The sequence below is a fragment of the Chrysochloris asiatica genome, unplaced genomic scaffold, assembly GCF_000296735.1.
Source record: "Chrysochloris asiatica unplaced genomic scaffold, ChrAsi1.0 scaffold00064, whole genome shotgun sequence".
In the NCBI taxonomy this organism is placed as follows: Eukaryota; Metazoa; Chordata; class Mammalia; order Afrosoricida; family Chrysochloridae; genus Chrysochloris; species Chrysochloris asiatica.
Window position 1 is genome coordinate 11025132 of NW_006408582.1, and position 13983 is coordinate 11039114.

General features: G+C 41.4%; 1 protein-coding gene across 1 annotated transcript in view; it reads right to left on the minus strand.

Annotated features, from left to right (window-relative positions):
- Positions 1–13983, minus strand: part of DOCK5 (dedicator of cytokinesis 5) — a 289956-nt gene that overhangs the window by 169898 nt on the left and 106075 nt on the right. The window contains 1 exon segment of the mRNA XM_006864377.1: positions 1633–1673. Coding sequence (XP_006864439.1) covers positions 1633–1673 — 41 coding nt within the window.

Consider the following 13983-nt stretch of genomic DNA (forward strand, 5'->3'; position numbering starts at 1 on the left):
CATTAAACTAGTCTGCTTGGTTTTTACCCCTAGAAGGAGTCCTCTGGTCTGCAAGCTGTTACCACCCTCCTGGACTGCTAATGGAAAGGTTGGAGGCTGACATCTGCCCAGAGGTCAACGGAAAGAAAGGTCTGATGATCCACTTCCTCAAAATCAGTCATTGAAAACCCTGTGGAACCATTTCTACTCCAACACCACGGGATCACCATGACTCAACTTGACTTAGACTCCTGTTGTTAAGTGCTGTCAAGTTGGTTCTGACCCACAGAGACCCTATACAGGGTTTTGGAGGAGCAGCTGGTAAGCTTGAACCTGCTGACTTTGCAGTTCAAACGGTGCTGACTTTGTAGTTCAAACGACTTTGCAGTCAGTCTGGCGCATTAATCCATACCCGGACTCCTGTGGTGGTGGTGGTGGTGGTGATGTACCGTGGAGTCGGTCCTGACTCATAGCGACCATGCACAGGGTTTCTGAGGCTGGAAATCTTTACGGGAGCAAAAAGCCTCATCTTTCTCCCGCGGAACAGCTGGTAGTTTCAAACTGCTGACCTTGAGGTTCACAGCTCGATTCGTAACCACTACGCTACCAGAAGTGTTTTTCTGGACCTTGCATTCTTCAAGTGGTGTGTATCCAACATCAGCCTACATGTGTGCAAGAATGTTTTTTTGAAGAATAAAACCGCAACCTTTTTTTTTTTCCTTTTTAAACCTCATCTCTTAATAAATTCTAAAGGGTTTCTCTTACACTTCTTGATTTTCTATTTGGCATGCGAACTAATTGTGAAATAATAAGGCCCGACCATCTTAGCTTTTTCAAAAGAAAGTGCTGACATGCTCTGCTGCCCTTAGCAGTGTCAAAGGAAAGTAGCTGAGATGGCCGAAAAGAAGCTGAGCAAGGTATTAAGATATTTTATAGATTTTCTTTAGCTTGATGATTAGTAGCTTTGGCACTGGGGAAAAGAACCTTCTAGCTAGTTTAGTAGTTTTCAAATCCTTTGACCACAGTCAATAGTAAGACAAGCATTTTCATGGCAACTCGGTAGTAGATAGCCACAAAAACACCTACCTCAAACAAAGGTGTGATGAAGCACCACTTACCATAGAGTTCCATTTCCTCTACTATACTTTCAGTTTAATGTTTTGGAATATGCTGGTTCTAACCCATTAGAATATTATCATGGTATATGATTGTGATTGTGTGTCTCAAGATTACTATCCATTTTACAATGAAGGAAAGAATCAAGTGAAATGGAAGATCTTTTACTTCTGAGATTTTAGTACTGGAACTGAAGAATAAAGGGACACTCAAATAGAAACCCAATTATAGCCATGCACCACCTGGCTGAGCTTAATGCACAAGGAGGAGGAAGGTGTCAGCGGCCCTGCCTAGTGCCACATTCACTTCTAGGCCTTGATCCCTGAACTGGCTGGTGGGAAATAGGGTGAATACATTTGCACTGTTTTATATGAACACTGAGGTCAAGGCATTTGTTTTTAAAATCAAAGAAATAACCACCAAAGAGAAAACAAACTAAGTCTAGAGATCGTAGAAAGCAGATAATGGGATCGGATGGCACAACACAAAACTAGTAGACATTTCACATTAATGAAATTTTGAAGGAAAAAATCTTACCTTTTTAGTTTTGTTTTGGAGAGTATATCCTCTGTACCAACCTGTCAAGGTGCAAGAGAAAATAAAATCCTTTATGTAATTCAGGTTAACTCAAACATTAGCACCATACATCCTCATTTTCCTTTAACAATACTAAGATGGAAGCCAAGAGACAATTAGCAAATAATATATTAGAATATAAACATTTTACTTCATTACACAATAAAAACTTGGATTTTATTTGAGAGCTTTATTCTCTTAATAGTTATAAGATTTAAAACTCACCTAGAACCAGACATAATCACTACTCATCTGGAGAAATGATAGAATAAAAACCTAGACAGAATGCATTGCAACCTTCTAAATACAGCAATATCTTATAATCATTGAATAAATTCTTTTGCATGAATGAATATGGACTTTCATCCAATATACATTTACAAGCCATTAAGACAGACATTTAAAAAAAATTTACATGTGATTCTCTTTCTCCCTTCTGAGTTACAAGCTACTGCTATCTAGGGTTGCTGAGTTGTCACCGATTTGATGGCACTGAACAAAAACGCGACATTTTTAATTGGAGAAAATAGTTGTATCTAAAAAACAAATAAAAGAAACATTGTATCCAAACTATTCAAAGAACTCTGAGAGCAGCCCAATTGCACAAATGGCAAAAGACCTAACAGATAATTCATCAAAAGATTTGCAGACAGCAACAAGCATATGAAAAGATGTTTAATATCATAATATGTCATTTGTTGTTGTTGTTAAGTACCACGGAGTCAGTTCTGACTCATAGCAACCCTGTACAGGGTTTCCAAGGCTGTAAATCTTTACAGGAGCAGAAAGCCTCATGTTTCTCTCGTGGAACAGCTGCTACTTTCGAACTGCTCACATTGAGGTTAGCAACCCGATTCGCTACCAGAGCTCCTTATTATGTCATTGTTGTTGTTGTTATGTGCCGTGGAGTCGGTTCCGACTCATAGAGACTCTGTACAGGATTTCCGAGGCTGTAAATCTTTACAGGAGCAGAAAGCCTCATCTTTCTACTGTGGAACAGCTGGTAGTTTCAAACTGCTGACCTTAATGTTCACAGCCAGATTCATAACCACTAAGCTACTATTGTTGTTGTTGTTAAGTGCCATCGAGTCGGGTCCGACCCATAGCGACCCTGTACAGGGTTTCCGAGGGTGTAAATCTTTACGGGAGTAGAAAGCCTCATCTTTCTCCCGCGGAGCGGCTGGTAGTTTCGAACCGCTGACCCTAAGGTTCGCAGCCCGATTCGTAACCACTACGCTACCAGAGCTCCTATTAGGGATTTGCAAATTAAAATAACAATGAGATGCGCTACTCTACACCTATTTAAACACACACACACACACATACACACACACACACGGTAGGTGGGGAAGGGAGGCGGGAGTTACCACTGAGTCAATTTCAACTCATGGATAAAATGGATGAACATTGAAAACACCAAATGTTGGTGAGAAAGCAGAGTAACCAGAATTCTCATTGCATTGCTGGTCCAAACCAAAACCAGTTCCTGCAGAATCAGTCTCAGCTCATAGCAACGATACAAGATACAGTACAACTGGCCTGTAGAGTTTCCCAGGGTGTAAGGCTTTACAAGAAAAGACTACCACAACTTTCTCCAGAAGAGAGGTTGGTGAATTCAAATTGTTGACCTTCTGCTTACCAGCACAGTGCTTAACCACAGCAGCACTAGGGCTCCGCTGATGATAGAAATACTTAACACACAATCTGGAAGTTTCCTACAAAGCTAAGCAGAGGCTTACCATTAGGCCTTTACTCAAATGAGTTGAAAACGCATGTCCACATAAAACTTGTCCAAAATTGTTTAGAATGGCTTTATTCATAACTGCAAAAAACTGGCACCAGGGGGATTCTTTGCTGGTTGCTGGGATGTCAGGGTTAGGGTGAGCGGAGGGAGGGGAATGGGGAGCACAGGGCAGGGAATAGACACAGGATAGCCTGGGTGCTGTGGAGGGGGGCAATACACAAGAAGTGGGAGGGGAATGGAAGAACAAAGTGGATGCGAGAACAATTAGGCAGGTTTGCATGGGCTAAAGTGGGACAGAGGTAAAGAATGATGTATACACAACCTTGGAACAACAGGGCTCTGGGATACAGGGATTAAGACATGGTTGGAATGGGGAAAAGGGGGAAATAATGTTAAGATGCTTGGCTGTCTTTTGAATCTTGGTTTCCCTTGCATACCATTATAAAATAGACACTGGAGGGGGAGAGAGAAAGAAATAGCCAGAAATATCACCACAGACAGCTTGTAAGTCCATCTTTTGCCTATAACTGATTGGAATACCTAAAATGGGACTACAGTGTGCCCAGTGAAGGAGGCTTCCTGTGAAGGAGCCTCTGCATTACATAAGACTATAGGTGGAATACGGAACTGCACCCAGAATCCTCTGGGGTGGGAAATTTCCACTTCAAAGGGCAGGCAGACCAACCTGGAGCAGCTAGAAGAACAGAAGATACTTCTTGAAAAAAAAGACCGATTACTACAAGAACAAGCAAGTTGCTCGCCCAGGAGACATCAAGGCAAGTGGTCGGGTCCCCTCAGAGCAAACCCCCTTCTAAGACTAAGAAGATAACTCTCTCAACACTACTAAGATAGAAGAGCAAACACAAAAAAGGATGGAAAATTCTGAAGAAGGCCTAAGATTCATGCTGGACCACATGAAGAGGAATAACTTAAGAATTATCGGCATTCTGGAACAGGAAGAATCACACAAGTCCACAGAGGAGATAATTGAAGAGCTTCTGGAAGAAAATTTCCCTAATATCCTGAAAAGCGAAAAGATAAGCATCCAAGAAGCTCAATGAACCCCAGGAAGGATAGACCCTAAAAGACAATCACCAAGACATAGAATAATTAAGCTCACCAAATCAAAGATAAGGACAGACTCCTGAAAGCAGCTAGAGAAAAAAGATGTGTAACATACAAAGGCAAACAAGTCAGATTAAGCTCAGATCTCTCAACAGAAACCATGCAGGCAAGAAGGCAATTGGTTTTCCTTATAGGTTTATGGATATTATCCCATCACAGACAGGACTGTAATAAAATAGATTTTTATGATGAATGCGCTGCCATACCTCCTCAATTTGCCGTTCCAGCACAGTAAACCGTGTGATTGCAAGATTCAAAATGGCCAATACCTGTCCATTTCAGCTCACTAGTGCCTAGGCTATCGATGTTTATGTGCTTTATTTATTTTTTTGACAATTTACAATTTTCCAACATTCATACTTTGTACATTTCATGCTCTGATTATTAATGTATATTTACAGTGCTCTATTGACAAATAAAGGTCCCGAAAGCTGTACTCCATTTGTGTCATCAGGTCAACTCTACTTTGAGGAGGCGACTCTTCTCCAGTCGTATTTTGAGTGTTTTTCAGCACGAGGGGGTGCCTTTTCCGGCACTATATCTGACAATATTCTGGTGCTTTTCATCATGTTTCAATATTCATTATTCTGGTGCTGACAGTGTTCCACTGCTATTCATAAAATGTTCAGTGACTAAATATTCATGAGTAGTTGGTCTCTCCTTCATAGTCTGTCTCAGTCTGAAAGCTCAGTGGAAACCTGTCCACCCTGGGTGATGCTGCTGGTCTTTAAGATACCAGTGGATAGCTTCCAGAATCACAGCACCATGCAAGCACCACAGTTCAACAAACTGACAAACAAGTGGTTGTCAGTGAGTGGCATGCAAACCATTTGTACCATATAAATACAGTTAACAGATACAAACCATACTTAAAACTTTAGGCATCTGCCAGTAGGATTCTAGAATTCTCATATAATCTTTTATAAATTATTATCATCCAGAAAACAAGTATGCAATCTAATCTGTATATGTTACAAGTTAATTAAATTCACATTCTTTGGTCAGGAATTCAAAAATACTTTAGCAAATTTCAAACTGTCAATTGTTATAGCCTTGCATCAAGCCACATGGTTGAGAACAATGTATTTGAACAGGGTACTTCACTACCCCCAATGTCAGAAGCCAAAGTGCAAAAGATCCAGGTATAAAAAGACCACCAAGTTAAGCTTTTCTATCCAAGTATCAAGAGTCTTTATCCATCTGAGCACAATTTCTTGGTTCTGCTAAAATATGAAATTGGTTTCAACTTTCATCAAGGATCAGGAGAAACTCCTGGGGTGGAAAGTATCTGAGAAACAATCCTTTCTTCAGGTTCTTACAGGCAGTCTTCATTTTTCTACACTCTAAAAAGTCAAGACGTCACAATAGGGACTTTCCTCAGCTTTCAAAGGAGAATTTATCTGCATTTTGTAAATGGTATTTGACACAGCTCTTCATCACGGAATTATGCTTCCTTACCCTGTCATTTCTGAAAGGCATTTTTACCACCTTAGTGGTACTGTAGGAGTAGCACTGGACTGTAGTTATCAGCAGAGCACTAGACTGAGAACCACAATGTCAGCAGTTCAAACCTACCAGCTGTTCCTCAGAAACCCTCTACTGAGTCGCTGTGAGTCAGAACCGACTTGACGGCACTTAACAACAAATCTTCTCTAGAATTTTGGATTGTGCATGATCTCTATCTTGTTGTTGTTGTTATGTGCCCTGGAGTTGATTGCGACTCATAGCGACCCTGTACAGGGTTTCCGAGGCTGTAAATCTTTACGGGAGCAGAAAGCCTCATCTTTCTCCCACGGAACAGCTAGTAGTTTCGAACTACTGACCATGAGATTAGCAGTCCGATTCGTAACCACTAAGCTACATCTACAGGAACAAAATAACCATCCTGAATTTGAAAAAGTGAGCTGTTCTTGGCACCAGGCAATTGCAGACACACAGTCTCTCCCTTTTCATTTTTAAAATCACATATGGTCAGTGCTCCATAAATTCAATTTTCTCATGACAGCAAGGGATAGTAAGAGTAGTATTTTGTATGAGTACATTTTTAAGATTTTTAAAACATCAGTGATCTCACATTTAATTAGGATTTTTAACACACAATCTTTTCACATAAATTTGGGTTATAATAGAGTCAAGAACAAACATTACTGATAATTCTCAAGTATTTAAAGCAAGTTAAGTGTAGTATGCTAAGGAGACTTGGTGGCACAGTGGTTAAGCACTCTGCTACTAACCAGAAAGTCTTTAGTTTAAACCCACCAACCACTCCAAAGACGTGGCAGTCTGCTTCCATAAAGAGTTAGTACTGGAAACCCTATAGGACAATTCGACTTGGTACTATAGTCGCCATGAGTTGGGACTGATTCGCCATCAGTGGCTTTTTTAATACCTTGGCATGTAAGCTAATATAATGTAATCAACCAGATCCTGAACCAAAACACTTTTGAGTTATAGAAAGAACAGCCTACAGACAGAGCAAACAAGCATACACTAAGGTTGTTGTTGTTGTTATGTGCCAACTCATAGCGAGCCTGTACAGGGTTTCTGAGGCTATAAATCTTTATGGGAGCAGAAAGCCTCATCTTTCTCCCGTGGAACACCTGGTAGTTTCAGACAGCTGACCTTAAGGTTCGCAGCCCGATTCGTAACCACTACGCTACCAGAGCTCCTTATACAATAAGGTTGTTGTTGTTGTCAGTGCCATCAAGTCGGAAACGACTCATAGTGACCCCATGCACAGCAGAACAAAACAATGTCCGATCCTGGGCCAACCTCACTACCGCTGCCACACTTGATGCCATCAATGATGCCACCTGGCTGATCCATCTTGTTGGGGGTCTTCCTTTCTTTCTCTGACTCTCCATCTTGACATCCAGCATGATATTCTTCTCCAGTGACTGTTCCCTCTGGACAATATGTCCAAAGTATGAGAGACTAAGTTTATCCATGTTGACCTCCAAGGAGCACTCTGGCTGCACCTCTTTCAAAACAGATCTATTGCTTCTTTTGGCAGTCCATAGCACTTTTAGTATTCTCCTTCAACACCACAATTCAAAGGCATCAATTCTTCTACGATCTTCCTTATTCGCTGTCCAGCTTTCGCATCCATATGAGGTTATTGGAAATACCATGGCTTGGGTCAGGCACACCTTAGTCCTCAAGCTGACATCCTTGCTCTTCAACACTTTATTTAAAAGTTCCTGTGCAGCAGATCTGCCCAATGCAATACGTCATCTTATCTCTTGACTGCTGCTTCCGTGAATGTTGATAGTTGATCCAAGAAGAATGAAGTCCTTGACAACTTCAATCTTTTCTTCGTTGAAAATAATGCTGTTTATTGGTCCAGTGGTGAGGATTTTTGTTTTCTTGACATTGAGATGCAATCCATACCGAAGGCTGTGTTCTTGGATCTTCATCAGTAAATGTTTCAAGTACACTAAGGTAGATAGATGTTATTTGAGGATCAACAAGGAACCAAGGAACCCCAAGGTTACCAACTAGGAAGGAATCAACAAGACCAAAACCCTGGTTTTATCTTGTTGCCTTAAAGAATATTAGTTTATTTTATCAGAACTGTGATAAAATAAACTTCTGTTCTTTAAGGCAACTCCCACTTGAGATATTTATTAAAGTACCACTAGTAGTTAAGACAAAGTAAAAGACATATTGTCAAAGACAATTAAACTGTGTGCCAAAGCAAGTGAGTGGACAGAATGATGCAAGAATGAAAAGAGGGAAACACTAATGTGAGACAAAGAACTCTCGTGTCTTAAGTATCTGAAATTGATAGGCAACACTTGAAAACCTGTGCGAGTGTAAATGGTGGCAAAACCAAGAGTCCTGGTATGGTGCTGTGGGTCGATGCACTGGATGCAAGGTAAGTTTGGACCACAAAGTTAATGTCTCAAGTTCACCAGCTGCTCCTCAGAAATCCTATACAGGAGCGCTATGAGTCAGGATGGACTTGACAGCACTTAACAACAACAACAGACTACACCTGGACAGCCAACTTCAGGAAAACCAGGGACCATGACTCAATCAGTCATGCATATTTAATTATTCAATCAATCATGACTATGCAGAGACCCCAACTATGCAATGAAGACAATAAAAGGCCCTGAACACACAAGTACCTGGGTGCCTGCTCCTGGGAGGGTGGTGGGTCTCTGGGGACAAAGGAAGGACTCCAGGAATCTTCTAAGACCTCCACTTATGCATCTTTTTGTATCTATTGTGACTGTAATAAATCAGCTGCTAAAGTATATACACTATTCATGACTTCTGTGAGTATTGCAGGGAATGAATGAACCCATGGATGAGTAAAATCCAGCAGGGGCTGACATCTGTCTACTTGGCAGTGTGAAAGCCTGTGTGCGCCATTTTACGCGTGTGCTCTGACCTAGGTTTAAAGTAGTGGGAATCACAGATTTCTTGGCTTGAGGCAGATGCCCCTTGACTTGGCCCCAAGCAGCTAGGAATGAAAGAGTGCCACTTGGAGTTGCTAGTTACAACAAGGTGGGGACTGGATCCATTTCCAGGAAGGCACTGACTGATTCATGCTGATCCTTACCACACAATTAGCAATGAAGGTCAAATTTGCCTGCTATGCCCTTCTTTAGTGTAATTAGGGAATCAAATGTAGAATTGAGAGCTACATCTTGGCCCTTCCTCTTCCCTTCCTAAGTAACTCATCCCTGAAACCATTAGTTGGGTCAGAACAATGCAGGAATTTATAATGGGAGAGATGTGGACACAGGGAAGGGAATTTATACCAGAGGCCAGACAGGTATGGTGTTTTAGAGCCCAAAAGAGAAAATGGAGGGCATCCAAATGGGGCTGGGGAGAACCAAGGGGTGTCAGAGCCAACTGGAGTGAGGAAGGTAGGTGTCCATTCTTGGGGGCGATGGATAGATGAAGCCAAGCTTGGTACACAACAACCAAAGCAGGTTGAGAAGAGCGCCCACATGAGGCAAGGAGTGGTACTGATAATGGGAGTCTTGGTTGAATACTGGGAAATTGATCAAATAAGTAACAAGAATAAGAATTCAGTCAGGTTTCTGGCTATCATGGAAGCACCGAAAGAGCACTAATAAGGATCAACTCTGTGCAGTTAGATTGGAATTGAAGTTACTCACGTGATACTCACATAAAGTTGAACAGCAGGCAAAACTAATCTATGATGACTTAAATCAAAACAGTGGTTACTTATTGGGATGGGAATTATCTGGAAGAAGGTGTCAGGGAATGTTCTAGGGAACAGAGAATGTTCTATACGTTGATTGGGCATAACCAATTCATAAAACTCACTGAATTGTATACCCAACGTGAGTGCATTTTGTGTAAAACTCAACAAGTCAATGCAAATTTTACTACAATCTTAAGTGAAAACCAACATCATCAAATGAATATTATTTTACACAGTAACTACCTCAAAGCACCACAGAATTAAATAATGATGACACGACTAAAATATTTTTGCTGGAGATTGCCTGAAACCAGTTTACCAGTCTCTTGTGAAAAACCGTACAACTATTTCTTCCTTACTTTACTTTGTACTGTGTCTCCCCAAAGACATTATTCAACTTAATTACTTGTGCTCTAAAACTTGTTCTAAATGAGTTTTGCTACATCTACAAATTCATTCCCAGATTGAAGATTCACTTATTCATTCAACAAATATGTATAGATGCCAGAAGAGCAGGGCATATAAGGTCTCCATGCTCCTGAAGCTTACTTTATAACAGTGGGGAGAGAAATCATATACTTAAACCCATAAGCAAATACAAAAACATCATCCTATATGCTAAAAATTACAAAGAAATGAAAGAGTAATATGATGAGGGTGAATAAGCCCTGGTAGCACAGTAGTTAAGTGCTTGGCTGCTAACCAAAGGTCTGCGGTTAGAACCCACCAGTTGCTTCACAGGAGAAAGATTCGGCAGTCTGCTTCTGTAAACGTGTCGGCCTTGAAAACCCTATGGGTTCTACTGTGTCCTTTAGGGTCACTATAGGGGATTATAAAACACTCCATGACTTACACATGTAAACATTGCTTTCATTGTTCAAATAATCTCAGCTCTCCCTTAGTAATAACATAATCCTGCTATTATGTTAGGTGCTGTTCAGTCATTTCCAATTCATAGTAACCCTGGACACAACAGAGAGAAGTACTGTCCAGTCCTGTACCATCCTTACAACTATTGTGAAGCTTAAGCCCATTGCTGCTGCCACTGTGCCAATCCAGGTCTTTGGGGATCTTCCTGTTTTTTGCTAACCCTTCATTTTACCAGGCATGATGTCATTCTGTAAAGATTTGTCCTTACTGATAATACATGAAACAGACCATCAGTTGTTCATAAGCAAGTTCAGGCTGAAGCAGAAGAAAATTAAATCCACAAGTGCCAAAATATGGCCTTGAGTATGTTGTTGTTGTATGCTGACTAGGCACTTCCAACTCACAGCCACCCTGCGTAGGGTTTCCAAAGCTGTAAGTCTTTATGGGAGCAGAAAACCTCATCTTTCTCCCCAGGATCGGCCGACCTTGTGGTTGGCAGCCCACCAGGGCTCCTTGACCTTGAGTAAATCCCATCTTAATTTACAGACCATTTCAAGAACTGATTTGATGCATTAGACACTAAGGACCAAAGATGAGGATGTGGACAGCTTTAGAAATGGTGCTTAGAAATTCTCTCTAAAGAGGTACATTTGAGTTGAGGATTTACATTACTGATGTGGCCATTCATTTATTATACATGAAAAATTGAACAAGAGTGTACCAGACAATGTGTTCAAGAAGGAAGGAAACACATCTGTAAACAAATAATTAAATACAAAAGAGCTTTTAGTAGTAATGCCCAGAGATACTACTAGCACACAAAGGAGAGAGTTGGGCATATGCTCAAGTCTCAGGAGGCAATTACTAAGGGAGAGCTGAGATTATCTGAACAATGAAAACAATGTTTAGATGTGTAAATCATGCAGTGTTTTATAAAATCTCTCTGTATTTTACGATCACAAGAGAAATTCTTTTCCTCACCCAACATATACATTAATAGGTAAATAAAATAAATTACTTTTAAGCTTTCAAAAATTAAAAGCAAGAAATAGCTAAGGAGCTGCTGTTGACAAGTACCCATGTTGTTTGTAGGTAGGTGGGAGACAGAAATGGGGGCAGGGGGGAGTGAACTGGGAGTATCCACAGAGGAGGAGCAGGTGCTAAATCCGGTTATTTTTCTTTCGGAGACACCGGTCTGGTAGCTTGCTGGGTAAAGCACAGTTAATTAGGCCAAGGTCACTGGTGCCATTCCCTGTGGACTAGATAAACCTGTCTGGTTTCCATGGCCATCGCCTACCCTCCCATCCCTAGTGTGCCCTCAAGTAGGAGCTTGTGGTCCCTAAGGGGCCCCAGGAGCAGATACAGCTAGGTGCAAACCCCACACAGAGCAGAGAAAGCAGTCAGTCTGAAACTCCACCTTTATAAAAATCTCCACACCTTTGTACTTGGGCCTTCTAGAGCCTGGCTCCACGATGTTCACAATGTTCATATGCCGAATATACTGACCATCTTATTTGGGTTTTTCAAACAAATGTTGAAAGGCAGAAAGTCAAAGGATGCCAAGACGGTAAAAGATAATTCTACTCTCTTTCCTGGCAAATTTTGTTTCGCTGTTGTGTCTTGTTTTGTAAGACAAATCAGCCTTTCAGGTTCTATCTTTAATCAATTGTGTCCCTTTGGGGTAGACAGGTGCTAAATGTTAGGTAGAACTCCTGGCGTGGCACTCTAGGATCTGCACTAGATTGCTAACCACAGGGTCAGCGGTTCAAACCCACCAGCTGCTCCTCAGAAACCCTACACAGGGTCGCTATGAGCTGGAACCGACTCAAGAGCACTTAACAAAAACAACAAATGTTAGGTGGTAATGAGTTCCATAAACTTACTGCCACAGAGTTGATGATGACTCACAGTGACCCTATACTCAGACATCACTGAACTCTTACACCCTTACTTAAAGGAAACATAAGCAAGAAACAGAAAACGACATGTTCCAAAGTCAACCAGCAATTTACTGTCTAATCCAGGGATCTCCTACCTCCCACTTTCTCACACCTACCCTATAGAGGTCGATGCTTATTGTTGGTGTTGTTAAGGTTCCGACTCACAGAGACCCTGTATAGGGGTTTCCCATGAGCACCTGGTGGGTTTGAACTGCCGACCTAGCAGTTCAACCTTGTGGTACAGCATGACAATAGGTCAATGCTGGAGATGGATAATTGGGGTCCTTTCTCTCTGCACTGACTCTCAAGTGAGGTAAGTGTGGGTATAGAATCGAATCAATATAATGCACATATTCACAGGTACAACACCTACATGAAGAGAGAGATGTGGTTTCTCTATATATAGTTATTTAATTGAATTAACAAGAAAGGACCTTGTCCCTTGTAGGGCCTGGTACATATTACCAGCTATCAACTTATTAGGTGCTATCAAGTCGATTCCAACTCTTCATAGTGACTGCCTGTGTATCAGAGTAGAACTCTGCTCCACAGGGGTTCCAATGGCTAATATTTAGTAAGTAAATGGGCAGACCTTTCTTTTGGAGCTCTTCTGGATGGACTAGAACATCAAATTGTTTAATTAGTAGTCAAACACACATGAACTGTTCATACCATCCAGGGACTCTTGGCACATACTAGACACCTAATAAACTTTTACTGTGTCAATGAATAAGAAAGAGAAGGTCCACTTAATCTAGAAGCCATGTACACACTAGACTGATACAAGGGCCACAGAATATCAGTGTCTATAAAATGGGATTTGACTGCAAGGTGTGAGTGAACTCTCTTCTCCCTCCCTGAGATCCCAGTGGCCAAAGCTGGGCAGGGACAAAGAACCCAGCCTGGCAGGCAAGAAAGTCCAGAAAAGAGGTGGTATACTGCTCTTTATAAAGAGGACTTGTCTGAAAACTGAAAGGTCTAGCTCTCCACCTTGGCAATGTGAGATTCCATTTCTTCAGTTCTTCATTTGAAGTAACTAAGGCTTTGATCTCTTAAGTTTCCTTCCACAAGCATTGTTTTGTTCCTTTACCTCATAAAATCTAATAACTCCATAGCTAAAACTGCCAAGAAGATTTCTTCTGGTTGCCTACACTAGATGTTGACAGTGGAAAATTCTGTTTTCACCAGCAAACAGCCTCCTCAGAGAAGAAGAAGGATGAGGCTCAGGGTGATGGCAGAAGAGAAGCAGGTATAAATCACTATACAAAACAGTGGTCCCCTCCACACACAGAGTAGACAGGGATGGGCAACTTGGACATTGGCTACCCAAAGTGGGGGGCGGGGGGCTACAAAGGCAAGAAGTGACTGGTTTACAAGCTTTCAAGAGGAAACCTAGATCCAGAGGGCGTGGAGGAAGGTAGAATCTCCACTGAGCAGTATCCAATCTG